The following is a 26951-nucleotide window of genomic DNA, read 5'->3' on the forward strand; positions in this document are numbered from 1 at the left end:
CCTGGCGCATTACTCCAACGTTCGAGTCTACGATCTACCCACCTGCCCTAGGTATTACCTACTTAGTCCAACCTTCAGTACTCAGTTGAGTTCGCCCAACCAGACTCCTGACGAATCCGTCATTCTCAGACTCTGTTGCACTTTGCACGTGGAGCGTTGCAGCTTCAGCCCGCCCACCAGTTCCCAGTCAGACACATTCAGACGTTGCGCGGCGTGCGACCCTTCCCCGTTCCCGCAATGAACTCGAGTCAGTCTGGCGGCGGAACACAGTCGGTAGTGCAACGATGTCAGACAGCCAGACATGATGAAATGGCTGAATACGTAATAAATCCCCATTGAGATGACACGCCAGTCTACCAAGCGTATGGCGCAAATGTAGGGACTTCAAGATAACAGATGATGACACATCAGAACACTGCGTAGTGCGTAGGGAACCCACGAATGCAGAGACTCTTTGACGAGAGGCAGTGAACGGGGTAGCAACAAGGCCAGCCACAGAAGTCGGAGGGTGGCGTGGCCACGATCCCAGCTTGTTTACGTAAGGGGAAGGTCTGGGTTGGGGCTGTGACTGGCAGGTGTACGGAGCCGTTTGACAAGGGTCCTGCCATACAATCCAGCCTTGTGTTAGGCGTTCTGACCAGACGAAGGGGGCTGACAGTCCGTCTGTGTGGTCCTACGAGAGGGGGAGGTCCTCTCCCTCCCAAAACACGCCCTGATGGAGACATCCGGTACACAGACTCGCAGCAATGCACGGCGACCGGTCTGACAGCCGAAAGATGGAGGTGTTCGCTGTTCAATTGCAGAGAAGCTTCGGTAGATCGATGGCGGGACGTCGCGATATTTCGAAAGCGACATTTATCGTCTGGATGTCACGCCAAATGGGCAAAGCAAGCAACAGGCTCACTTTGGACATTGATTGGGAAGAGGCATGTCTGCTGTCCCGAGCCGCAACTCTCTTTGAACCGTTCCAAGAGTCGTGCTGCATAACCGACGACAAGGAGAAGTACTGACCTGAGTGATTGGCCGGGCTTGATTAGGCATAACAACACACTTGGATTAATAACCCGCGCCCCGCTGGGGGGGGGCAGAATCTGCCCCCCTCCCGTTTTTCGCCAATAACTTCTAAACGCGTTCCGACAGCGACGTCAAACTTTCGGTACCTTATCATACATCAATTTAACACGTTCCCTGAAAATTTGAGCGAAATCCGTCGGAAATTTTTTGAGAAATTGACGTTTTAGTGACGTCATGTTCGCAATTTTCGCCTCAAAAACGGCAAAATTTCAAACACCGCTAACATCTTCATTTTTAAAGGAATTAAGACGTTACAAAAAAGGTTATGCGTGATTCCGCTTTGTCTATCAAATGGCTATCTCGGTTTTTTGAAAACTTTGGATTTTGGCCCAATTTTTTTCAAAAAACTGACTTTTTTGGGAAAATAATTATAAAATCCAAAATTTTGAGTGTATCGAAAAAAACCGGAATATATGTCAGAGAAGTGGTCTATGTGCACCTACATACCAATTTTTAGAAGAATCGGTTCAAAAATGTGGGAGTTATTCAAAATTTTATGACGTCACGACATACAAAAATTTTGAAAAATGATTTTTTTGGAAGTTTTAGATCTCGTACGGAAACAAAAATAGTACCATTCGATTCGCCGTGAAAAACTGCATCAGATAGACACCTTTTTAGGCCTTAAAAACCAACTTCAAAATTTGACCTCACTTGACCTGACCTTGACCTGACCTCGACCTGAAATTCATCCAGAGGTGGTCCATATCACTTATTGAGTGTGCCTATTGAATTCTATGAGTAAAATGACCCATAAAACATGTGTCGCACATGCCCTTTACTATATTTTGTTTTTGGTGACCTGACCTGACCTTGACCTTGACCTTTGAATGACATTGTATGCAACGAATATTGTCTTGGTAGTCTAAGAACACGTTTTGGGCAATCAGTCTCAGTCCATTCTTCGGCAACTACGGTGCAAGGCCGATACTGTAGAAACTTGCATTTTGTACCCTTGACCTGACCTTGACCTGACCTCTGACCTACTTCAGCAAAAAAATTTGGGCTCTTAAGATCCGCCTTGTTGAGAACTTTCGATTGCCGTTTTCCCCCGTCTTTCTACGACCATCGGTTCGGAAGTTAGACAGGGGGGGGGGCAGAATCTGCCCCCCCCCCCCAGCAGGGCGCGTATGGCTGAATAGCCCAGCGGGGCGCGGGTTAAAGGAAATGAATGGGCGGGAATAGTTTCAAATCATTCAGAAACTTTTCTCATTCCCTTTGCAAGACAAAATGATCATTCATAGAAACAACATACAGATCGAGAAACATCTCGTGATTCAACGTAACGAAATCCACATGAAGAAGCCAACTTACACGAAAATATTCAACGACAAGACAGCGCGTGTCGTAATATCACTTCATCATGTACAAGGAATTTCCTCTTATTTTCCGTCGCCCCTCCTTTGTCTCCGGCGCGTGGCCGGAGAGACCTCTGGCTGAGTGGAGATCATCACTCGGAGGGAGTAATAGCACCGCCCGGGGACGCCAGTGCTGTCCGGGAAAACACACCATCGTCGGCAGATCAAACAGCCCGGTCACGGAGCGAGCCACGCCAAACAGCGGCCGTCGACGGGACGGTGCAGCTCGGTGAGGGTGAGGCACGGCGGTTGCAGCCTGCACAAGGCACACCGGGCGGCGGACGGGGCATTTCTGGCGGCGTGTAGGCCACTCTGAATTCTGAAAGGCAGGAAGGACATACCGGAAAAGGAGCAGGGCACTCCAGAAATATCTTGAGCATCAGATGGCAGGCAAAGTATGTCACTGACAGGGTGGAGAAAGCGAGCAAAAGACTGTAAGCGGTGCGTAATATCAATTTATATATCATTTTGTTTTACACAAACTCACTTTGCAAAAATGATTCCCGATATTTCGTCTGCTCTCCTACGGTGGCAGCGACGTAGTTGGCTCTAATCACGATGACAACATAGTGAAAACATGGTGACGTGACCTCAAGAGTCCCGCCAGCGGTGTTTTTCGACGGAATCTGTCCACCGGTGCTACCGAGCCACAACAGCCATGATGGATGGGCGCTCTTTGTGATTTTGTACCTGTTGGCAGCAGCCGTGTAGCTATTTGTCGTCACCCGAATAAAACGAACCTCAATCAACCGCGAGGAGCCGCGCAGTGCTGGCTGGATGGCTGGGTAAAATGTATGGCGACTGCCGGCAGACAAATGGCCTACAAATCGATGTCATTTATTAACTACGCCATTAGAAAAAGTTACGCGCAAACACCCTAATGCATTCTTAATAATGGCTTACTTTGGAGAGATATTTTCCTCGAAAAGACGTTCATGACAGGAGTGATGACAAATTTAGTAAATACATGTTTTGCGCCACTAAATAACATTCGCTGAAATAGAATGGCAAATAGCATGGCAATTTTCAATATCAAGTTCGTTAGCCAGCAAATACTTAAAACGTTGAAATAAACGACTCTCCTGTCAGCAAATGAAACCACCTTTATCGAGTGGCAATTCTTGGTGATTCTTACAACAGGTGTGAGCCGCTCCACTTCAAACGGCATGTCCGCATGTTTCGAGTCACAGTCGCTAAACACAGCGAGAGTGGTGATCAAACGGTCTGGACCGTGTCCGCCATTCAGCACCGTTCTACAACCGCTGTGCCATCCGCTCCCTTCCGTCTCCCGTCTAGAAGTCTACCGCTGTCTACCGCCGCGCCGTCTACCGCCGCGCCGCTGTCGGACCGGGCCGGACCGCTCCGCACCGTAGCCCTCCCTGGCAGCGGAGACCGGTGCTCCGTCTCAGCGTGATGGGTGGCCCGTGTCACGTGTCTGACGCCATCCACTCAGCACTGAGTCACGTGGGTGACGCCACAGACAGGCTAGGGGCCGAATGAGGCCGACGTGCGCGCGACGAGGTCGGTTCGACAGGAGCCCCGAGGCGCTACAGCTGCCGGCGAGCTGCAGCAGCATGCAGGGAAGGCTGCAGCAGCTACGAGAGAGAGAGAGAGAGAGAGAGAGAGAGAGAGAGAGAGAGAGAGAGAGAGAGAGAGAGAGAGAGAGAGAGAGAGAGAGAGAGAGAGAGAGAGAGAGAGAGGGTAGAGATGAATGAGAAGAGAAAAGAAAAAGGAGAAAGACGGAAGAATCTGCAGGAGAGTGGAGGTTGAAGGTCGTGACAGTGGAGGTTCGAAGAGATAGGGTAGGAGTTGTGAGAAAGGTGGTCTGTTGTAGAGACAACAAGAGATGAATAAAGCTAAACACAAGGAGGAAAGAACCGCATAAACAGTAAGGTTGGTGAGAACCACATTTTTCAAACAGAAGTACGGAATACGTCTTAATTATAAATGATCATAGCAGTTAGCACACCATATAAAATCAAGGACAGCAGCGCGCAACTTTTATAGTAAACCAAATGTTATCCTATCGATGCTTGAAAGGACAGTAATTTTGTTGATTCGGGTTCTTTAACTATGTGGTGCCGTGGAAAGCAGAGCAACGAAGAGAGGGAAAGAGATGTCTTGAGGTGTAACCAGAAGCTGGGTGTACCGGTGTACCGGGCTGTGCCACACGCTGGATCAGGGCCCTACTCAGCGACCGGCGCGCTAGAGTGAGATGGGGCACGTCAACCTCCCGGTGGCGGGTCTTCCAGGAGGGCCTGCCGCAGGGTAGCGTGCTCGCCCCTCTCCTCTGGCTCCTCTACTGTAACGACATCGACGACCAACTCCGGGCCGGAGACTCGAGCCCAACAGTCTCCCTCTTCGCGGATGACGTGGCCCTTCTCGCGACGGGCCGCTCTCTGCAGGAGTGTGCGGACAGGCTCCAACCGGCCCTGGACGAGGTCAGCCGCTGGGTGAAGACTTGGAAGGTCCAACCTAGTCCATCCAAGTGCGTGATGACCACCTTCACGCTGGACCCCAAGGAGTGCGGCGGCAAGGTCAAGCCCCAGCTCAGCTTCTGCGACCATCCGCTAGGCTACGAGGAGACGCCCACCTTCCTCGGCCTGAAGCTGGACTGTCAGCTGACCTTTGCCGCCCACATCGCCGCCCTCAGAGAGAAGATGGCAAAGCGCCGTGCTTGCCTGTCAGCGATCGCCGGAAGGAGCTACGGAAGCCACCGTAGCACACTCCGCATCGCCTACAAGAGCTACGTGCGCTCCCTCTTCGACTACGGGGTGGCCATCTACTTCACCCATGCGGCACCGGCTGTTCGCGAGCGCCTGGAGGTAGAACAGCGGAAATGTGCGCGCCTGATTACCGGCTGCATCAAGCTCACGGATAAGGAGACCCTGGTGGCGGAGGCAGGCCTACCTCCGCTATCACTCCGTGCCAAGGAGCTGGCAGCCGGCGAGTACGCGCGCATAGTCCGTCTACCTCCGGGAGACCCCGCTCGCAACCTACTGGACAAGACACCACCACCGAGACTCCGCTACCGGGCCCACGAGGCATGGAGGCGCGCGGTGACGTCTGCCGAGGAGGCGGGTCTGCCACCGCCACCGCCGGCAGACGAGGACGCGACCCTCTCATACAAGCCATGCTTTCGTCGGGTCGGTAGGTGGGCCTGCGACAGGGCGGGCTTGAGCGACCTCCCAGTGGAGCCCCTGGCACTCTACCAGGGCGCACCACCCTGGCACCACTGTGGAGACGCCGTCCGTTTCGTGCTGGACCTGCCGCAGCCCACAAGGAGGACAGACCAGCCGGAGAAAAGAAAGGAGGCGGCGCTAGCGGCGCTGGCCCTCGTCCCCGACCCAGACTGCACTATCTGGTCGGACGGATCCGCCAAGGAAGGCACCATCCAAGGCGGCGGTGGAGCGATCCTGGAGCTCCACCGCGAGGGACGCACAATCGAGTGCGTGGCACCGGCCGGTCGAGTGTGCAGCAGCATGAGGGCGGAATTGGTGGCAATGACGGAGGCCCTGATACGCCTCCAGGAGCTACCGGCCCCCTCGAGAGCACTCATCAAGAGAGTGCTGCTCTGCACAGACTCCCGGTCGGGGCTCCAGCTACTCAGCCGCGGCCCGGATGACCAACAGTCGGCCATCGGTCAGCGCGTCTGGGGCCTAATAGACGCGCTGACAGCCGCAGGGACGGACATCACCCTGCACTGGGTCCCGGGCCACGCCGACCTCGCCGGCAACGAGGCAGCTGACCGCCTCGCTAACCAAGCCGCCGCCGACTGCGCTCAAGAGGAGGCCCCGATTGACCTACCCAGCGCGCGGACAGCTATTCGCCGCTGGACATCGGAGCTGGCCTCCGCACGAGCGCAGCGACACCCTCACCGAGACCCTACTCCGAGCCACGATGAGCTGGACAGGTGGGGCCAGGTCACCTTGTCCCAGCTTCGCACTGGATACTGCCCACTGGTGCGAGCCACAGCCCATCGTCTCGGTCTGGTCGCAGACTCGACCTGCCGAGCTTGTGGCGAGGAGGAGGAGGACGTGGAGCACCTCCTGGTCGGGTGCCCCGCACACGTGGCGGCGAGGGCCGGCTTCTGGGGGCACTGTCCTACCCTGGAGGAAGTGTTCTCGGGGCCGGCCGAACATGTCATCAACTTCTTGAGAAGAGTGGGGCGGGTGCAGGTCGCCACCGACCCGCCCCCGCCGGCCGCGCCCTAGGCGCGGTCCGCGACCGCGCAGAGAAGAAGAAGGTGTGAGAAGCGTCGCTTGGCCTCCGCCGTGAGTGACAGGACAGCTGGCTCTCTTGCAGTGAGCGTCGGCCGGCCTTGAGCAATTAATGTCGGCGCAACACGCCGTGCCACCAGAAGCAGTGCACATCCTGCCCGTCACTCTCCGAGACGACGTGCAAGACCTCCCGGAGGCGGTGGATAGAAGAAATACTGCCGCGTCACCGTGCATGCAGCCTCAAAGATGACGAATGATGATAAACGGAGGTAGATCGGCTTAACATTGCTTCATTTAGAATTTTTGTTGAGTTTTGCTCACTGCAAAGGAACGAATTGGCGAGGAGACCAGAAAATAAAGAAAATAAATAAAGCAAAGAATGAACGAGAGCCGAGGTAGATAACGAAGAATGGTGGACCTGATGAGAAACACGAGAAGAGGCAGGCGGGATTGGAACCTGAGAAATCAAGAGTAATGGCGAGGGCTCAATCGGAAAAAGCCAAAGACGCCATAAAATTACCGTGAATCCAAAGAAAGCCAGGCGGATGCAGCGAATGGTGACAACGAAAACAACAACAACGGCAAAAATAGAGCAGGTGAGACAAACAAAAACAGAAATGACATAAAAGACAAGTGGCAAAAAGGGTATGGATAATACAGCTAAGAAATAAGACGGAAGGAAGGAGGGATGGAGGTAGAGAGAGAAAAAACAAACAAGAGAGAGAGAGAGAGAGAGAGAGAGAGAGAGAGAGAGAGAGAGAGAGAGAGAGAGAGAGAGAGAGAGAGAGAGAGAGAGAGAGAGAGAGAGAGAGAGGGAGAGAGAGAGTTTTCCCATTGTGCGTCAGCAAAGCACACCTTCTCTCTGCACGAATAGAAAAAAGAAACTGGATGCAGAACAGTGCAGCGGACCTCTGTTCTCTGTTCGACCGCCAGCCCCGACGCCGGGCGGGGGGGGGGGGGAGCGGTTACGGGGGCCCAGCCGTCCGAGCTGACAACAGAGGGGGTGCCCCAGGGTCAGACGGTCACCGCCCGGGGGCAAACAATGAGCGGCAGGTGACAGCGCGGAGACGACGGAGCTGAACAGGCTCGTTAGCATTCCTCAACACGGAGGCGGGCACAAGACAGCGCTCCTGACCTGTGCCAGACACGATCGGTCTTCAGAAATAACCGTGAAATGGTGTTATCTGAAGTATAAGAAGATGTTTTATCGAAAGTTAACATGGTTTTAACCCGGCAGGCGGTGGGCCTACCAGCCACCTTCCGCGCGGTGGGGGGGGGGGCACTTTTTTGCCCCCCCCCCGTATCTCCGAAACTACTGGACGGATCCGGAAAATTCAAACGGCGTTCGATAGCCCTGTCAAATTTGTCGAAGGAAACCAAATTTCATTGACCTCGGGGTCACCGATGACGTCACAGGTCAGGTCAAAGATAAAATGTTTCACCGTTCACGGGGCTTCTAGGGAAAGCGCTATAACACCGAGTAAAACGCATTTTGTCGAAAATCAGCGATAAGGCGCCAGTTGTCTAGTACATGTGTTGCTATTAGAGGTCACTGGTCATACCAGGTCAGGTCACAGGTCAGGTCACCAAAGGTCACCAAGGGTCACCACATGAGCCCAACTTTACTAAGGTTATGCGATGCATGTTTTATGGCCAGTTTTTCATTTCCAACTCAATGGTGTTGGTTATAAGACCATCAGGTACGGTTTCGGTCACTTTCTGGTGGAGGTCAGGTCAAGGTCAGGTCAAAAAAAGTCAAATTTCAAAGTTGATATTTTTGCATAAAATGGGTATCGATTCGATGCAGCTCGTCACGGGGAGTCTAATGGTGGTCTTTGTTTTGCGCTACGAGGTCTAGAATTGCTAAAAATTGAGTTTAAAAATTTGACGTCATCAATTTTGAACAGTTTTTTCGCTATAACTTGGCCAAAAAAAGAGGTATCGATCTCAAATTTGGCATGTAGATAGAAGGCGGTAGGGGCTATCACATTTGTTCGTTTTTTTATTCGAAATTCAAAAAACTTTTTGGATTTTTTGGCTATTATATTCAAAAAATCTATTTTTTGATTTTTGGGGGTCAAAATCCAAAAAATTCGAAAAACCGAAATAGCAGTTTTGTAGCTCTTTTAATTCCACACCTTTTATGTCTTTAACATTTTTCTGTATCTCTAAAGCTGTAGGCCTGACAGCTCTTCCCGCGAAACCTTTTTTTGGGTCGAAAATGGCAAAAATGACGTCACTCTGACGTCATTAGCGGCCAACCTATCGTAGCCTTTGGAAAAAAAATTTGGTCACCATGTGCGCTAGCTGCTCCCGGGAGGGTACTGAAAGTTTGGTGACGATCGGTGCAGCGGTTCTCGAGATATATCGAAAAAACTAAAGGGGGGCAAAAAAATGCCCCCCCCCACCGCCTGGAAGGTTAATTAATGGCGAGGTTTGTCAGCCAGAATTTCATTAATGCTCTTACGTGCTTTTTCTAATACAAAAGCAAAACAAAATTAAACGCATGACAACAGGACGTTCCCAACAACGCAATATCCCTACGCAAGCGTACATGTACTCGAATCTTTATGTACTCGAATCTTTCGTATGCAATCGTAGCCTTACATTTCTCTAAACGACGTCGTCGGTATCAAGTTTGAACATGTCCGGCGCCATCCGTCTGATGACGTGTCGTCAGTATGTCATCAGCGGCCGGAGCGGCATCCCTGGGCCGCCATCAGGCAAATGCGTTGACACAGGCTGCCTGGGGCGGTCGTCTTCGCAGGGCAGTGTTACAGCTAATGACGGCCTTCTCTCGGCGGGGGATGCTGCGTAGAGCCGAGCGGGAGAAACGGGCGAAATGACTGTGAGAGAATGAGAGAGAGAGAGAGAGACAGAGAGAGAGAGAGAGAGAGAGAGAGAGAGAGAGAGAGAGAGGAGAGAGAGAGAGAGAGAGAGAAGGGGGAGGTAGAGGGAGAGGGAAAAGAGAGAGAGGGGGAGAGAGAGGGAGAGAGAGATTTTATCATATCTATAATCTAACATAAAAGGCATGAAAATTGAAAACTTGGTTTCTTGTAGCTCTGGCCGACTCATTCCGGAGGCTGTCTCTGTGGCACACTGCCGTCATTGCAGCAATCCATCTCACTTTTATTCACAAAACAAGTCTCACCAACGTCCTGGAAGCATTCCCATCGATAGAGAAACTCGGCACGTTTCCCCGAATTCAGGCCTGCAGCGACCGCCAGTCAGCGTCAGCCGTAGAATCACACAATTCATCCATCAGTTGGGGCGCTTCCGCGTCTCGAGATGCGGGCTCCTCCCGTCCCCCGACCCTCTCACCACTCTTCCCCAGCTCTTGACACCAGCTCTCAGCACTCGCCCTCACCAGCCGGTGAGCAGCGAAAGACTCGCGACGTGTCGGCGTCGAGTGATGATAAAACTCGACTCCGTCCGAGGCGGTGTCGCCCTTCCGGGGAGTGAATTTGCAGCAAAGGGATGGAAATTTTTGCTGTTCAGCAGTGGGAGCTCGGTTGATTCGTTACGGAAATCGACAGGGTGTGGAAGGGAGGGGACGGAGCTGTGAAGAGCTGAGCTGGCAGGATGTCACGCCGGGCGCCTCACGGCGCTCGCTCCAGCAGACAGAGCTAGAGGTGTGGCGTCGACGTAACGCGGCGCGCGCGTGCTGAAAACGCCGCCACATTAGGCTCCGTTTTGCGTCGCCTTCGTCGCTGTCGTCGATTGCGAGGCGCTGAGAAATTGTGCCGTCGAAGCCGAGCAGTTGCTATTGGAGCGGATCCCAGCCGATGGTGCGCGATTTATGGAACCGGAGGCGGCAGACGCGGACGGCGTGGGAGCTGATGAGGATCGGCGCCAGATTCGTCATCCGCGACGGATTCGACAAACTCGACACTGAATGGCGGCATGATCCTGGTGGGTTTGGAGCCCCCGCCGTCCTGTATGGAGTGAGCGGAAATGCGCAGATGGAAAGCGTGCAGCGGCGCCTTTGACAGATCGGTCCAATCATTCCAACGCAGCAGCCAAGGACCAGGCAGAAATTGAGTTCCTGGAGCTGTTTGCAACGACAATAAGTCGCCTTTAGGCCCACTTGCCATCATTCTGTGCCGATTGGCAAATGGCTAAGTACTTAGGAAGATGGATGGACGAGCTATCAGCGCAATCACTCTTCGGTATATGTTTTGGCGGAGTCTCACTTGAAATCACTCATCCAGCCTCTGGGATGCGCGCTCAGTCCTCACTCACACACCGGCTTCAAATACGCACTGCGTACATAAACAACAAATCATCGGCGTCCCAACTTCAAGCGTTACGCCAGTAAGGTGAAAACGTAACAAACGCGTCTCCAGCACCACAAAATGGGTCACAGGCAATAAACTGAATCTTTTGTTCAAAAAGTTCGAAATGATACCACAAGGAGATCTATGTAAAAACTGTTGCGCATCGACCAAATCAATAGTCTTACAATCCAGAGCTACGGCGAACATCCAGGCTGTGCCGTTTTATGGGAACCTTCAGCTCTTCCTCACAGATCATGCCATCGTATACCGCCGCGGAGTAGCGGAGCAGCACGGAGTCAGGTAGGCTGTACCGCAGCACCTGGCAGTCCTGCGGTACAGTATACCTGGCAGGCGCGATCGCCTCGCCAGCCCAGAGTCGTCTTGGCAGACATCGCTGCTGCAGCGGACTATCTGCATGCATATTGCATAACTAACAAAGCGGTTGCTTTATTAACCCGCGCCCCACTGGGGGGGGGGCTATTTATAGCCCCCCCTCCCGTTTTTCTGCAATAACTTCCAAACCGCTTGACGGATCGACGCCAAACTTTCAGTACCTTCGGCTGCATCAATTTGACACCTTGTGTCAAAATTTGAACTTCGTACCTACCATAGGTCGGCCGGAAATGACGTCAGAGTGACGTCATGTTCGTCCGATTTCGACGCAAAACATTGAACCACGGCAATCGCTCCCAAGAGCTCAGTTTTTAAGCTAGATCCAATTTCTTTGCATGAATGAACTCAGAATTGACGGCGCTATCAAACTGCTATCTCGGATTTTCAAAATTTTGAAAATTTCGAAAATTTTATATAATAATATTCAAAATTTATATTTTTATATTTTTTTCAAAAAGTTTTTGAATTTTCGAAAAAACCGGAATATATGTGACAGAACGCATGATTATGACTAACTCTAGCAAGTTTTAGCTAAATATCTTCAAAAATGGCCAAGTTATACGCATTATTGCAAAAAATTCACAATTATTAATTTTTCAAATCAATTTTTCAGTACGTATTTGGCATTGTACACCAATATAAATGGCACCATCGTGTTCCTGAGCTCAAACTGCATCCAATAGACACCTTTTTTGTTGAAAAATTTCAACTTCAAAATTTGACCTTTTTTGACCTGAAAGTGACCTGACCCTAGCTAAATTCGACTCAAAATGACCTCGAATGACATAGACGACATCAAATTCGAAATCTATGGCCTAAATGGACCATAAAACATGTGTCACGTGACCGACGCATGATATAATATTTTCGTGACCTGTGATGACCTGACCCTGACCTGAAAATCAAAGTACAAGTTTGGTACCCGCAAAGTATCTAGAGCATCTGTTCACGAGTGTGGAAACCAAAAATGAGCCTGATCTGACTTGTAAGACCGCGGCCAGAGCCCAAAATGTGAACAAGCCAAAGTGCTAATAATTTTTACTTTGACCTGACCTGTGACGTCACCGGTGACCTCGAGGTCAATGAAATTAGGTTTCGCTCGACAGTTTTTCCGGGGCTATCAGACGCCGTTTGAATTTTGACGATCGGCCCAGTAGTTTCGGAGTTAGGAGGGGGGGCTATGAATAGCCCCCCCCCCCCCCCAGTAGGGCGTGTTATACACAGACCCCAGTGGGGCGCGGGTTAATATCATAACAAAAGCAACCATGACGTTTATCTTTTTGGGCAAAGTACTTGAATTACAGTAAAAACAAGCTTACAAAATGTTCCAGGTAGCCTGCAAGTATCAGTACCCGGAACGGAACCCGGAAACTTTCGCAATTTAAATTCCATCCGAACTATTCAGGCGGCTTTGTTTATCCCGCGCATATCCGTGCTACGCTCATAGTTTGTTCGCGCTGTTACTAGGCGAATATACCGAGGCCTCTCACCACTCAATCGGGCTCGCCACACTCCGAACCGTGTGTTTATGCGTGGCCCAGTTAGCGGCCCAGGTATGCGCCAGGTCACCGCAGCGCGCCTGACATAACGCAGAAGGCTAGTGACGTCACAGAGCGACAGGTGACGTCACCGAGCGGCACGTGACGGCGGACGGCCGCGGCCCTTCCGGCCGGTGATGGAGAGCAGACGGCGACTAACGGGCGGCACTTCCGACATCGGGGAAATAAGCACCGTGTCTGGCATTGAGGCTGAGGTAAAACACATTGGGTCTGCTCGGCTCACCCGATTTCAGGGGTTTCAGAGCGACAGCCATGCAAGTTGAAAGGCGTCATGCATCAACCCTGCAAGTTGCGCCTCGCTATTTTTACGCGAACATGGCAGTCACGTAAATGCTGGTCAGACATGTCACGTAACTTGCCCAGCAGCAAGGGTTTGCGGCGCCCGGTCCGGAATGGCACTGTTATACAAATACTCGCCGAGTCCGGCCACGGAATTCACAGACTCTACCGGAAGTGACTCATTCATGCCTGCACTCGAGGTGATGTATGGATCAAACACCGAATTGCAGCGCTGTGCTAAACGTTTGGGACACGCCGAGTGGCGCACACAAAGGCGTTTTCTGAATCGCGACAAAACGCCCGCTCAAGGCAATTGTTGCAGGCGATGCAGATGATAAATTGATGCGCGCCAGGTAAACTGTTAGTGTGTGTTTACATTAATTTGTTAACAAAGCCGATACAGGCGACTTACTGAAATAGGTTTGAGTCACTGCTGTGAGGGAATCGCCAGCGCCTATGTCAGGTGTGTCAGGGCGCACCGATGACAGACAGTGGTTTATTGCCAAGTGACAGCAGTGACGCCAGCTAGCTGGCCCGAGCAGTTGAAACTCAGGGTGCAGAAACTACATGGCCCAAGAGTTGGAACCATCCAGCTGACTGAGCTGTCAGCTTCCCAAATAGAAACATACATAAAACTCAACTAGGAGAGACCTATGAAATGGCAATATTTTTGTCTTAACAAGAAGATGACAACAGAAGGATCCCTGAGCAACTATGTGCGAACTAACGCGCTCCTTGTAATATAACGTCATGCACGGCCTATCCAATTACCAGAGCCACTAGCAAATTTTAATTACCCACCGCTCGTAAGCACGTGCTTACTCGGGCCATCGCATGCTGAACACAATCTCCGGTTACTACCAGCACCATGAACTAGCAGATCCAATTAACCTATACCCCTGTTCACTCCGAGAACAAGGACACCACTCTCGCGCGGCCACGTTGCCAGGCGCTGCCATGAACACAGAAATTCAATCTCCCTCTCTCAGCGCGACAAAGAAACACGGCCCCATTTACCTGGGACGTTTATTGGCTGTCGCGCAGGCGGTGTGCCGCGCTCGAGTCTCTGCCCTCGCGGCTACCCAGTGACCTGTGGCGGGCGGGTCAGATGAGGTCACCTCTACCCCAGGTGAAGTCACCGCTCCTATCAGCTGATTCGCCGGGCGCCCGGCCAGGGTCTCTGGCGGACCCCCTGCGGACCGTGGGCAGGTTTGTGTTGGCCCCAACCAGGGCAGCATTCCATCTAAAAGGGTTGATCCAAACGGACGGGTTAATCCAAACGAAGAGAGCCGGCCGAACGGCCAGCTGACTGCACCAGTCGGAGTCGAAACTCGGGAGGCGACATTGTATTTTAGGTGGGAAAGGTCACCATTGGACGAATTGTATGTAGTAAGAAACTACTCATAAAACTGCAAATGTGCTGTAGTCCCTTGTCAGGAGCATTTGCTCGCATTTCAACTGACTGCCGACACAGACGATTTGCCCTTTCACCAAGTGGCATAGCAAAGAATATGAGCCAACGCATTGCGAGTTGTCATAAGATCGAACATCAAATATCGCAAGTTCCTTCCTCCAAGCGTCTAAGCTACAGTCCGGCAGACCATCACACCACACCCTTGTGCACAAAGCGAATGCTAGCGGTCGGACTGCAACAAGGTACCGCGCTGTCGCACCATGCAGCCCGACGTGAGACAGCGTCTGTGATACCTAGGAGACGCCAGGGTCGCTGCCAGGGAGAAACGCCAACTCCAACACGTAACCCTGCCTGCGTCAAGACATTAACACCCCAAACACTAATAAATCCTGCAGCGATGAAAGCCTCGAGCTGCCCGATCCGGCTGATACAATATGAAGTCGCAGAAATTTCCCATATATTGATTTAGATAGCAGATACTATGTGATACAATACACCTCCAGCCAAGGCAAACATAAAAATAAAAGCATATGATGTCAGTGCTCATTCTAAAGCTATTTTTAGAGTTCTCAGTGATAGCGCTATTGCAAAAACTATTTTACTAGATCATTGCTACCCAATCGACCCCAGACTTGATCTATTTTCACGCTAGCATTTTGTTCAACATAACGAATTCCTGTTCTCCACGGAACGAAGCCGACTGTGGAGACAGCGGCAGGTGCAAGCAGAGGAAGCAGCGCACCTAGCACCCTTCACTAAACAAGACTGTATCCAGTATCCACCCAGCAACCGCATTCCACTCTATCCTAGATTCCACCGCGCCACCGACGGGGGAGGGGTGGCAAGTCGGGGGCGCGATCTTGGAAGCTGCAGCCGTGCCGAATGCAGCCAGAGTTCACCTAACTGACGGCTAAACGAGGCTCAATCGACGGCATTTGGTCCCGCTGCCATCACCCGATCATGACGACAGTGCAGTGTGAGGCTGCAGTGAGGTCACGAAACTTATCAGACGTAGCGCAACTGCACGCCTAAGCAGACTGCAGCCGTTCGGTCCGGCAGCTGGTGGGGAAAGACTGCGTGCAACTGGTTGGAAAAGGGAACTGGGGCATCAAATTATTATCCAGCCGCTTGATCCACATGGGGTTACAGGAAGGGCAGCGTATGGAGGGAGTGGCTTCAGCCGTTTCAGCCGACCGCATCATCCATAGATTATCACGTAATGGTGGTGCCGGCGAGGCTTCCTAATGGGCTTCATGAGCTAGTTGAATTAGATGGCGTGTGTCATGCGTGCACGAGGCGGCAAGGTATGACTGGCTATAATTCATGCGTGGCATATGTGTCATCCGAACGGTATCAATTTCAATTCATTAGGCTGAAAATGCAATTTCTTAAATTCACGGTGAGTAAAGACACAGCGAAACACATTATGTTGTCGAAAGTGCAGCCCCAGAGTAGGGCCATGGGGCATATTTCAGTTTCACTAATGCAACTATCGGGCACTTGCGCTGCCCGTGAAAAGGTCATAATTAAAATCGCCCCAGTATGACTGGTACCGCCCACGAAACGGCACACTGGCACCGTCTGAAGTAAAGGCGGGTCACATCCGACCGATGAATTGACCATAGCCGACCCGATCATAGCCTCACAGTTGACCATAAATCATACCTTACCACCCGTTCAAAGTGCACCTACCCATAAAGCAGGCGGGTGGTATGTGCACGATCGCTTTGGGAAAGCGGCCAACTCGATACCGCTTGCAGGCTTGAGGAAATAAATAACACTTGAATCAATTAATTATTGGCAGTGCGGCTGAACAGTGAACAAGTGAAAATCGATAAAAATAAAATATTAGACACACAAAGAAACAAGACTGTGAATAAAAAAATAATTTGTAGACCAATATTCTTTCGATTTTCATATTATCAAGAAATTAAGGGCTCAAAAATATGTGCAAACTTAAAATTATCGGTCTAGCCATAGACTTCTCTAAATATATAGAGAAGTCTGAGGTCTAGCCATAGAGAAGTCTAGCATATCACTTTTAATATCAAAAGAAAAACGAGGTAAGAATATCAGTACAAATTTGGTCTTGGTGTCTTTGACTTTCCTCCTCCTTGGCATAATTTCATATTTTCTTACAACCGTGTCACCAACAGCTTGTTCCAACACACCACCACCGGACTTTTGAGATGTAGACTGTAGAGTGTCAGAGCTCAGCGATCCTGTGCTGTCGCCACTTCGGCAGTAAACGGGATGCCAGTCGCCTAATAGCAAAGGAAATGGGATAATGATAACAACACCGAACAGTGTCAAAGTTTCAGGTAACGTTTTTGATGGTTATTGAGTTTCAGGAAGCTCTTCATTAGATAATGAGATTGATGTGAAGTTTAAAGATTATGAGTACCTATGTGAACGGAATAAAAAGAAACATTAGAGTGCACACAAAAAGCATGCCCGATACTTGGCAAGCACCCAGGTGTATCCCGCCACTACACAGACATTGGGCTCAGCTCCATTCCATTTTGTCTTATCCTTCATAATCCTGCTTTTTTCATAGTTCTGGTGAGCTATGACCCAGATCTACATCTTCCCGGCTATTGCCTCCACGAGCGACATATGTTTCCACAACCGAACAGGAGAATCCATGTCGTCACGCCCACTGCATCCTGTTGACCTACCAGGACCGGAAACACTCCATCCAAACTCCGTCGCGACGCTTCCCCGTACTACGGCTACGCTCCCCGCGCAAAGCACCGGCAGGGCAACCCGCACCTTCCTTCCGTCGTTCCCGATTTCGACGAGCTTGTCTGGTATGAAGCGCCGTGTCCCCTGGTCAGTGAGGTGGTCCTGGGTTGGCAGCGCCCACGAGCGGAGGCGGTCGCGGCTGACCGGCCGTCGCTCGCGTGCCGGTGTCTCCTTTCGGCGCTGCTGGCGTCATGTTAACGCCCCCAACTCCCCCGCCCACTGGTTTGACGTGTCAGTGGTCGGCAAGCGTCACCTCGGTGACTGTATACTGTATAGTCCTGACCAGTGGTCACCCTGGCGCGCTGGGTAGCTGTGGCCAGTCAATAGAGACAACTACGCAACTGGCTGTGATTGAACCATGGACAGATTGGCAAACTGGACAGCGATTACAAGGAAGGCCAGTGAGCATATAAAGTGATTGTAGACGTGGATTTCAGAGTCTCGTGGTTGTCAGTCGCTGAACACTAAAATTGAACACTGCACAGGTTCAACCAATCATGAACAATGAACAGAGCTGGTCTGAGCTTCAACTAACCAAGAATGCATGTAACCATAGGCCATGAACTATGACTAACCGCCACCTATCAACGCAAATAGGACCAGAGTCCAGAGGGGCAGCCAGTGCCAACGCGATAACAATTGACCAAGAATTACTGGCCAATAACCTTTTCAACAGCCCAAAGAAGCGCTGCCAATTGACTGAAGATGCAAGCGCTGCCTGTTGTCCAAAACGAACACGTCGAGGGACAGGGAGCAGACCCCGCACCCTTCAGATTCGCGCTACTGAGCTGGGGTACATACATTAGCGAGATAAGGCAGGTTGCATCACTGGCGACAGCCATTGTCCCTGATGAAGGTCAACTTCTCCTTGCCGAGATGAGATTATTTATAGATATGGAGTGTACACAATAGAGGTGACATCATGTATGCAACAGTTCATGTGGCTGTCGTTATCACACAAAGGGATAAGTCCATAGGTCCATGCGGAATTGCATCATCTTCTTCAAATATTCAGCTTTAGATTGTGTTCACTGTTCAATATGCCTAAAAAGTTGTTTTAAAACAAGGGTTTGTTTCCATAAGCAGAAAGCGGTGTCATCATATTTCGCTGCAGCTTGTCGTGCAACATGATGAGATGCAACTCGAGCCGCAACTCGCCACATAATGAAGCACTCTCGCCATAATGGTCACCCTAATTGTAAACAGCTTACACAGCCCCACATCACCCCGTGCCACGTGCGATCAGAGTTCGCACCGCTCACCTCAGTCGACGGCTCCACGTGGCTCCACGTGCTCTCTCGGGCCGCCCACTCGCGCACGGGTCACGGCAGCACGCGCGGCGCGACCGGTCACGTGGCCCGGCAGAACCGACTGAGAGCGCGTCGGCGCCGGCGCGCTGCCGCCGACGACGACGGCGCCGGCACATGGCTCGACTGACGACCCGAAATAGCCCCGCCGCCGCCACTGCGCCGGTCCGGGACGCGGCGGCGTGGCGGAGAGACCAACCCGCGGCGCCCGGAGACCAACCTTCCCGTCAAAGACTGGCTAGACAGGGGGTGGGAGGGGGCGTGGGTCGTCCGACGGCGGGGTTAAGGGTGGGTGGGGGTGATGCATGCCTCGGGCGGCGACTGACCGCCAGCCGACCGACACCGCCGCTGTCGGAAACGCGTGCCGCGGCTGGCGCGTGACCGCAGACGGCAGACGCCGTGCCGGGTCCAAACGTCACTGCTCAGCCACGACACTGGCCCGCCTAGTCACCGTTCTGCCCCGTAATGTGGAATAAAGGAAAACATGACATGAATTTTTCGATAAGCATGACGGCGGAAAGCACCAAATATACCATCATGAAGCTCGTCAAACTCAAATAAAAGAGAAACCTGAAAATAAACAGCACACAAAAATCCATAGGTTGATTTTGGAGATAACGACAGCTGTGAAATTTGACCAATTCGTCGCTTTTAGCATATATCACACAAAAATGAGATACAGTGACCTTCATACACTGCCCAAGTGTCGCACGCTTCCGCCGGTATTGGTGTATGTAATGGTCACATATGACCCCCGACCACTTTTCCCCAGCAGCAAACGGATGTAAACGAGATTCGAACATTTCAGGGTAAAGAAGAAAATTATAATAAAAGTCGTTACGATTATGCCGCGTTTTATTAAAACTTGTGTCTTGTGATATTGAAATATTTTTTTAACGTATACATAAGCGCACCAGACTAAGTAACCAAAGCAGGCATATAAAAAAACGAAATTTGGGTTCATGTAGGGCGTTGCCCCAATGTCTGCAGTGGCACGTTCCTACTATAAAGATAGCGATATGTGTCTCTCGCTCCTTTCGTTAGACGACTTTTACAGCAACGATCAGCTCCGACATGCTCCGATTATACCCCTCCCCAACCCCTGCAACACAGATCGAATAGCTATCGGTAATAGTTAATCCTCTAAAATCAATAGCTAGCTCAATAGATAGAAATTAACTATTTTATCAACAAACAAATGATAAATATGACATACTAAAATCATGTAAAGCCAATAATAAAAGAAATAGAAGTCAGAGAATAATGAAGTTCCATATCGTTCCCAGAGCATTATAAAAGGTCGAGTTCCAAAAATAGCTCGAACATTTAAAACACACGACAAGAACAAAGTGGAAGTTTAAAACACTTCATTTCATTTACCGTCAGATTATTATTCGAAAAGTAAAACATTGTTATTAGAAAACTAAATAAAGTAAAATTTATTTGTCAAAGAGGAACCGACGAAAGCCCAAATGACCGGACATCATCCCCTATATGTAGTTAATTAAGAAACCAACGCTAACGAACTGCCTCTAAACTGCTGCGTATGGAGGTGTAAAGCCTGTTGAAGACCAGACTGTTCCTAATGGAAGACGCTAAAGGCTGCTCACATGGTGCATTGGTGCGGGTATGATAATACAAGCCTTATACCAAGATCGGTGGAAGAAAATTTCTTGTCTGCGCTCGTATGAATGCAGAAGCATGCACAATATTGGTGCAATGAAGTGATGTTGAACTTGGTTGGCAATGGAAAGATGAAGGAAGTTACCCATCAACTACGACGCTGTTTCGCTATGAAGCTTCATCATGCAACAAATGTCATATGTACAAATAAATTTTATAATTGCTCATTGCAGCTCTCAGATCGATCCAAACCTGACCCATCTTTTATCAAAACTAGGAACTTCGAATTGCAAGATATTTGCACCGGCACGAAGTCATTTCCATCGGTGTCCAACGCCTCCTACATCCCATGTCGAACCACAGCCGGGTAGGACCGGTTCTGAATCCAGCTGCCGACCACCGCGGAGGCGACAAACAGCTGCGACAGTCACCCCAGCTGACAGACCGCCCCATCCCGGTCAGCTGTTCGCGGTCCGGCCGCGTCCGTCCGCCCCCTCTCAAGTGTCACTATTCGTGTCCCGTGTCTGTGACCACTCTCCCGGTCACCCCCAGGCCATCAGCTGACCACCCGATCGGGGGGAGGGGGGGGGGGTGACAGCTGTTCCGGCGCGCCTCGTCCCCCGGGTGGCATTCGGCCGACGATGCCGCCGCCGATCCATCGTCGGTGTCGACGCGCCGCCGCGGACCGCAGACGCGTCGGCAACGGCGCGGCGGGGCGTGTCGCCGGCGCCGGGGGTACTCGGTATTACCCCGTCACCGACGTCTGTCTTCATCCCTTCCTTCCGGGTAGCCGGCTGGGCGTCTGTGCCTCGCGCAGCTTTCGAAGTTCGATGTCGATCCTTCTCCACTCGATTCCGGGTCGCGTGAGCCTGTAAGACCAGACTTCATTGAGACCAGAGCAGACCAGACTTCCAAGCATTTCAGCTGTGACTGCACCGCTCCCTTGCCGAGGAGGATTGAACCAACATCCCCCACATTCCAACACGCCCATGCCAAACGGGTTGGCAGGGTGTCCCATGCCGTCACCTCATTCCTCATTCCTCCCAATGAAGGATGGCTCTTACTTACAGCAGCCAATCACGCTCGATCGAATCTCATAATTGCTCTTGCCGTCCTCGCCGGGTTAGTCCCGTTTTAGTTTGTGACTGAACTCCAGCCAGTTTTGCCGGTAAAATGGGAGGGCGGTGCTACCTGACACATGACGGAGAGCTCTCCACCCAGTGGTTAGGTCCCTGGAACCGCCCCCTATTCGCACGCCGTTTGTAACGCGCCGATTATTTACAGCTCGCTCATGCTGATTTATTGTGGTTGGACTTCAGTGGCTCTTTGGTTCACCCGTGAGTTAGAAGTAGACATGTCAATCGGATACCAACTTTTTGGTATATCGATATCAAATCGATACCAACTGGGTATTTGGTATTTCAATCCTTGTGTGGTTGGTATTTTGTTGGTATTATGAACCCTCACTTATGTATAAGAGGCTGAGAAATTGGTTAAAAGTCGGTATTTCCCTCATGTTATGAAGTTGGTTCGGTATCGGTATTTCTTCACGGTTTATGTTGGTATTTGGTTTGGTATCGGTATTCAGATTTTCTGTAATTGACATCACTAGTTAGAAGCGCTGGCCAATAAATTGTTGTGTTGAAACGATCAATACGATGACAGTTAAAACTGTTATTTTAACCCTCGCATGTGTGCGGCGTTTGCCAGCTTCTAATGTGTAGGGGGGGGGGGGTCGGTTGGACCCCCCCTTGCCGTTTGGCCCCTGATCGAGCTAGAGCTTCGCGGAAAAAACGAGCGTGTTGCCCGTGACGAGAGGAAGCCGATAATACCCAATTTTAAGGTCCTAGGTCATTGGTTGACCTTCCAGGTCAGGTCAATGACCCAAAGTCGGGAAAATCGGGACCTGTTAGAAAGTCGTAAAGGGTGGCTGCTAAGGGGTTTTTCGGGGTGCTGATCACGAATATCGTGTTAGTTTTGATCACAGGTGATGTCTTTAAGCATTTAGACCAGGTCAGGTCAGGTCATGTCAGGTCAACCAGTAGGCGTCGTGACGGGTATTCGTAGTACGTGTCAACCGCCTCCGACAGCTTCGTAACATGTTACGAAGGCACCAAAACTACTTCGTAAATGTTCAAATGGTTGCTAAATTCGAATTCAGCTCCAAAAACTAGCCTAGAAACATGTACAGCTCGAAAAAGTGAACCGAGGTCACCCGAGGTCACCAAAGGTCAATGACCTGACCTGACCTTCAGGTGACGTTGACACCCACCCTAATGCATGGAAGCAACATCAAATCACATGTTTGAACGTTTGAAACCACGAAAAGCTTGCAAACGCGCGGCTAATGCGAGCCGATATACGCAGAATCGCGATTCCGGCCAAACATGGTCTCGGAAAAGAGGTCACAGGTCAAAGGTCATTTGGGTCAGGGTCATGAAATTTTCAGGGTAGGTGTAAAATTGATCAATGTGAGGGTACTGAAAGTTTCGTCGCGATCGGCCGCTTTTTACGCGAGTTATTCGCGAAAAACCATGGGGGGGTCCATCCGACCCCCCCCCCCCCCTACACATGCGAGGGTTAATACCTCCAGCAAAATTGCACAGAACTGTCACCTTCAAAAAGCATTTGGCTTCTAACTATTGTGTTCATGTGTAATTTCGTGTCTAAACAGCGGAAGCCAGTCCTTGCCACCACCGTCTCCATGTTAGCCGAAGCCGCAGCGGTTGTAACGCGGACATAAATTATCCGTCGCTACTAGCGCTCGTTAGTCGGTGCGATTAATGCAGTTCTGCCTCGCCGAAAGTGCGCCTCGTTCACCGTCGCCGCTCGAGGCTGGCCCAGGGGAGCTAGCTGAGAGCGAGCGGGAGTTTGACTCGACAGGGACGGGACCACTCACCACGTGAACTGAAAACGTAGAAACTCAGGAGAGCCGAAACCATGGCCTAGGCGGGCTGCAACTGTCGGAGGTCATTCTCCCCACGGTCCGAAAGCACCACAGTAGTGCTAGCTGTCCGCGGCGTGCCAGCGACGCGAGCGCGACCAGACCAGTGTTAGCGGTGAGCGGGGAGTTATGCACTTTGTCAGGACCGTGCTGTGCTAATGGTCTAGATTGCACATGCAATTGCAGCAGACACGGAATCAGAAGCGGTGCACTCACTGCACGCCTCGCGGTCACGAATGCGGCCGGCGTGGTAGCGAGGAGTCTGGCGTCTGACCTTTCAAGGCCAGGAGGCCGGTCGTCAACAAGGATCATCAACGTGAATGGCCCACATGCCTCCGTTGCGTCCAGCCCTGAACTCCCCTCCCCTCTCCTCCCCAGTTCAGTTGTTGGACGGACGCCGTGCAGCCGCCGAAATGGGGCAGCCGTGGGCGCCGTGAGTTGCAGAGTTCAGCCGCTGCTCGGGCTGGTTCCCGTCCTCCGTCACCGTTTACCGGCGCTGAGAGAGGGCCCAAACACTGGCCGTGGGCTGGGAGGGGGCTGTGGGGGGCTGGAGCTGAGCTGCAGGGCAGAGGGGAAGGGTGCGAGCCAGCCCGGGTGGCGCCGAGGCCGAGGCGCCGCGTGCCCGACCGCGCACGCCACGCCGCCTCCTGTGGCCGAGCGTGTCGGCTGCGTGGGGCCGCCGTGTCAAGCTGATGTGTTTGTTAAAACATCAGGCCACCGGCCGCGGCCACACGCGGCACGAACAGAGAACGCTGCAGGTCCAGGGCCAACAGGCTCGCTGGGATGTCGACTGACCCTCAGACACCTGAATCTCTTCCATTCCGAACGCAAGACCTAGGTTTTGAAAAAAAAACTGCACCTATATTTGCTTTCATTAGTTGTTACGTACCTATATGTTCTCTGAGTTAAGTTTCAAGCAGTGCTTTGTGTTCATCATTTAGGAAATACGACTTAAATCAAGTGCTTGCGAAAAAATGGGGTTTGAACAAAAAATTCCTCGGCGACAGGGTGAGAAAGGAAAAAGGTACGACGTTCAAAGGACGACTGACCGGCTGTAGCTTCATTTTATCATTTCACTTCAACGGGTAAATTTAGATAGAATCTCAGACGCACCCGTGTTTCGCTGCACCGCTGTGTTTAATTAGCAGGGCATCCACCGGTATCGTCGAATATTCAAACTTACCCCACCACGCGGCCAGTCACCTGGTCTGATTAACCCCACCCCACCCCTCGGCCAGTCACCTCTCTCGGCCAGATCGTCGGCATCGATGACAGTCGGCGTCGACGCCCCGCGTTCATCTAATCCCTGCCCTTCCGTCCAGCGATCAACGACCGCGGCCAGCGCCTCGGGCGCTTCCAATTCGACACGGTGTGTGGCCACCCAGCCCTGATCACCCCAGACCTCCACCCCACCAACCCTATTCGTTCCTTGTCCAGCGACTACCGACCGGCCGGCCCCGAGCTATGTCACCGCCGGTCTATCTAAACGGATCGGAAAGCTTATTTCCGGCAAGTTATTGCGGCCTGTAAACAGGGTATAAATAGCGTCGGTCTGTTGTCCGCGGGTGATGGATGTATCACTGGGGAGGAACGGAGATCGCCCCCCCCCCTCGCACCCCCCAGAGGAGACAGAGATGGGCCAGATGGTGCGAAAAACACGCCGGATATGTCGGCATTTGCAGCGCAGAAACGAAAGAAAACCGGACACTCCACTGAGGAAGGCAGCGTTGGTGATAATAGGAGAAAGGAGCGATCTATAGTTCACTGCGTTGGAATTCGGATTGTACTGTTCTATCGCGCCACATGACTGCTCTTATTACATATGTTAATGTATGGACTCTGGAGATATATGGAGTGGAGTGAAGCAAAAGGCAGACTATTGGTAGTTTTTTAGGCATTAGAGGGCAAAAAAGTGCATTTTGCGGAACTGAATTGCAAGTAAATTAGACAGAATATGCTGAATTATAGCTTATCGAGCCGGCTAGAACTGCCCCGTCCCTGACAATGCTCATTCCCCGGACTGGCCATTGCCATGACTCGCGCTGTAGACATTGAGTAAGGACATGCGCTGGGCAGTGGCCGCGCGCCGGCTAAGGACGCATACAGCTTTGATGAGCGGACCACGGCGCGTTTCCCACGGGGTGCTAATAGCCGATCATTATGGCGCCGTGGGGGGCGTGTGACCCGATCACGAGACGCCCTGTCCCCCCCCCCCCCCGATCAATGGCTGACGCCGAGGGGCGGGGAGGGGCGGAGCTGACGGGGAGGGGGTAACGAAGGACGGTGGTGAGCCGGCTATATTTTGTCCAGCCACGACGGAACAGTCTGAAACTGGGGTCTCAGGAAACAACTAGGGCGAGCCGCACGGATCTGAACTTGAGTGTCTCCGGGGAATCAGAATGATTAATGGCACGGTCAGTTTGCGAAACTTCGCTGGAAGCTGGATGCACAAACCGACAGCTGTATGTTTTTCCAGCGGTACCTGATGCGCTCTGAATAGATGGACTGACAATTTTGGGGCAATATTTTGAAGGAGCCATTAATCATACGAAGACCCCCTCGTGCATGGTGAAATCAGCGCTCGATAACATCCAGCGAATTCCCAGGCCTCATGCATGCATCATTCCCGATATTGATAACCACTAACAAAAACGACAGCTGTTGGTATATTGCCGAAAATGTGCACATTGTAAATGTACAGGGTGTCTCAAAAAAAGTGTCACGGTTTTGAACATCTCCCGTTTCGTAACCATAGGGCCTACATCATTCAAATTTTCTAGATTTAGTGGCAACGTTTTGACATTTTATGTGGTAAAATTACAAGTTCCTAGGCAGAATAGTTTTTACACTAGAACAAGAAAATTAAAAAAAACAATTTTCGTGCTGTAGGAGATGATACGTCACAGCCTGCCGTCGATCCTGAAGAGTCTGGGCCCCTTTCGTCTGATCATAAATCCAGAAACAAACTCATCAATACATTTTTGAAACCTTTACATATAAGTAAGGACACCGTGTACAACTGCCGTCTGGAGCACAGCAGCAAGCTGAAACACAGCTACAAACATGGGCAATGATCAACACTGATTGATTTTCAGACGACGCGAGTTTCCATGCCTCGACAGTCGACGGCTTCATCTTTGATGGCAAAATCCACTACTCGGTTTTGTTCCGAAACACATAAAGAGAAGAAACGATAGCTGATGGACAGTTTTGAAATTCCTACTCAAACGTGCACAGCTTCTGGATGTGCGCAATGTGGCAGTGTGTCACAAGTCCTTTGCACGGTGTCAGCGACTGCAGCTTTTGACGGAAGAGTCAGGCATGGCAACGGCGCTGTTCTGAGACTAATGGGTGATTGCAATTCCATTGTCTGTTTTGCGTGACGTTTTTGGTCTCTAATAGTTGTACAGGGTGTTTCACTAAAAGTGTCAAAAAGTAAAAGGTCATAATGCACATAATAACAATGTTTTCTACGGAAATTTGCATACCATTTCATCCGCAATTGTTGGACATTTGAATATATAAAAACGATAGCACCGTCACTCAAACCTATTCCACATATCCGCCCCTTCTTTTGATGCACCGTTTCGGCACGTGTCCGGAGGTGCCTCACAGCCCGTTTTCATCTTCAGCGTCCAGACTGTCGGCAAAGCCTTGAATGGTGCTCTTCAGCTCCCGAAGTGAAGCGACTTGAGTCTTCCTCAGCTCTGCGAGAGCTACTGACCAAAACCAGAAGTAAAGCGGTGACAAACATGAAA

At 51.3% G+C, this 26951-nt stretch overlaps 2 protein-coding genes across 8 annotated transcripts in view; one reads left to right on the top strand and one right to left on the bottom strand.

The window, feature by feature from the left end:
* The window catches only part of LOC122387098 (irregular chiasm C-roughest protein-like), a 92749-nt gene that overhangs the window by 56584 nt on the left and 9214 nt on the right, over positions 1 to 26951 (bottom strand). Inside the window, exon 1 of one of the 7 annotated variants that reach the window (XM_043376940.1) lies at positions 18582 to 18855. The exons of 3 other annotated variants lie outside the window; for them this stretch is intronic. The gene's annotated coding sequence lies outside the window, so the exon portion shown is untranslated. Of the gene's footprint in view, positions 1 to 18581; positions 18856 to 26951 lie in introns of those variants that run through there. 3 more of the 7 variants (XM_043376944.1, XM_043376937.1, XM_043376939.1) reach the window with 3 other exon arrangements.
* On the top strand, positions 3846 to 6646 carry LOC122387082. Its single transcript, XM_043376916.1, has 2 exons — positions 3846 to 3896; positions 4685 to 6646. The coding sequence occupies exons 1-2, from the start codon at positions 3846 to 3848 to the stop codon at positions 6644 to 6646; spliced, it is 2013 nt and encodes a 670-aa protein (XP_043232851.1).

The sequence above is a fragment of the Amphibalanus amphitrite genome, unplaced genomic scaffold (genome assembly GCF_019059575.1).
Source record: "Amphibalanus amphitrite isolate SeventyFive unplaced genomic scaffold, NRLGWU_Aamphi_draft 000273F_arrow, whole genome shotgun sequence".
Taxonomy (NCBI): domain Eukaryota; kingdom Metazoa; phylum Arthropoda; class Thecostraca; order Balanomorpha; family Balanidae; genus Amphibalanus; species Amphibalanus amphitrite.